The sequence below is a fragment of the Poecilia formosa genome, unplaced genomic scaffold (genome assembly GCF_000485575.1).
Source record: "Poecilia formosa unplaced genomic scaffold, Poecilia_formosa-5.1.2 Scaffold983, whole genome shotgun sequence".
NCBI lineage: Eukaryota > Metazoa > Chordata > Actinopteri > Cyprinodontiformes > Poeciliidae > Poecilia > Poecilia formosa.
In genome coordinates, this window is record NW_006800922.1 from 54,773 (window position 1) to 55,523 (window position 751).

At 41.1% G+C, this 751-nt stretch overlaps 1 protein-coding gene across 1 annotated transcript; it reads right to left on the reverse strand.

Moving 5' to 3' along the window:
• Positions 1–6: 6 nt before the first annotated feature.
• LOC103132278 (excitatory amino acid transporter 3-like) lies at positions 7–611 on the reverse strand. The gene is made up of 2 exons (XM_007544054.2): positions 321–611; positions 7–230 (listed from the first exon to the last, which is right to left on the reverse strand). Exons 1-2 carry the CDS (start codon positions 482–484, stop codon positions 17–19), a joined length of 378 nt encoding a protein of 125 aa, XP_007544116.2. The 5' UTR covers positions 485–611; the 3' UTR covers positions 7–16.
• Positions 612–751: the final 140 nt, after the last annotated feature.

The following is a 751-nucleotide window of genomic DNA, read 5'->3' on the forward strand; positions in this document are numbered from 1 at the left end:
GTAACAATCACCTATACTAGAAACAAATGGCCAACCTGATAGTGACAATCTGGCCCACGTCCAGAGGGTAGTCATTAAGCTGGGCGATGAAGATGGCAGCCACTGCCTCATAGAGTGCTGTGCCATCCATGTTAATGGTGGCACCTACTGGGAGCACGAAGCGAGTTATCCTCTTGTCAATGCGGTTGTTCTCTTCAGCACAGCGGAAGGTGACAGGTAGGGTAGCAGAGCTGAAACACATTGTGAGGAATTGACTTCCCATATAGATGGGCAGATAGAATTTCAAGAAGTGAAAAGTAAAAGAAAAAAGGTTTACTGACCTGGAAGAAATCATAAGGGCTGTCACCAAAGCCTGAGCCATTCCTAAGGTGAATGTGTAGGGATTCTTTCTCACAATGATGAAGAAAATGAAAGGCAGACAGATAGTGGCGTGGATAGCTAATCTGTAGAACAAAGAAGATGAATGTCTTAAGTTATCCCTCATCTTATTTACGTTAAGTCAATGCAGTCTTATGTCCTCTTGATGTTTTAGAATGGAATTAAATAATATAGCTCTAGGTTCCTGAGGCCTTTTAAAGTTTCCCAAAAAATATCTTTGCTGCATTTTCCTGTAGGTTAGAATACATAAATATTCAGAGAAGATCCACGTCAGGTCCCTCTGGTTACTCTGGCTTCCAATCATTTAAAACATGACTGTTAGATAAAGTGATCTCTAAAATTACCTTAGGTGTGAATGCATGTGCACAGGATT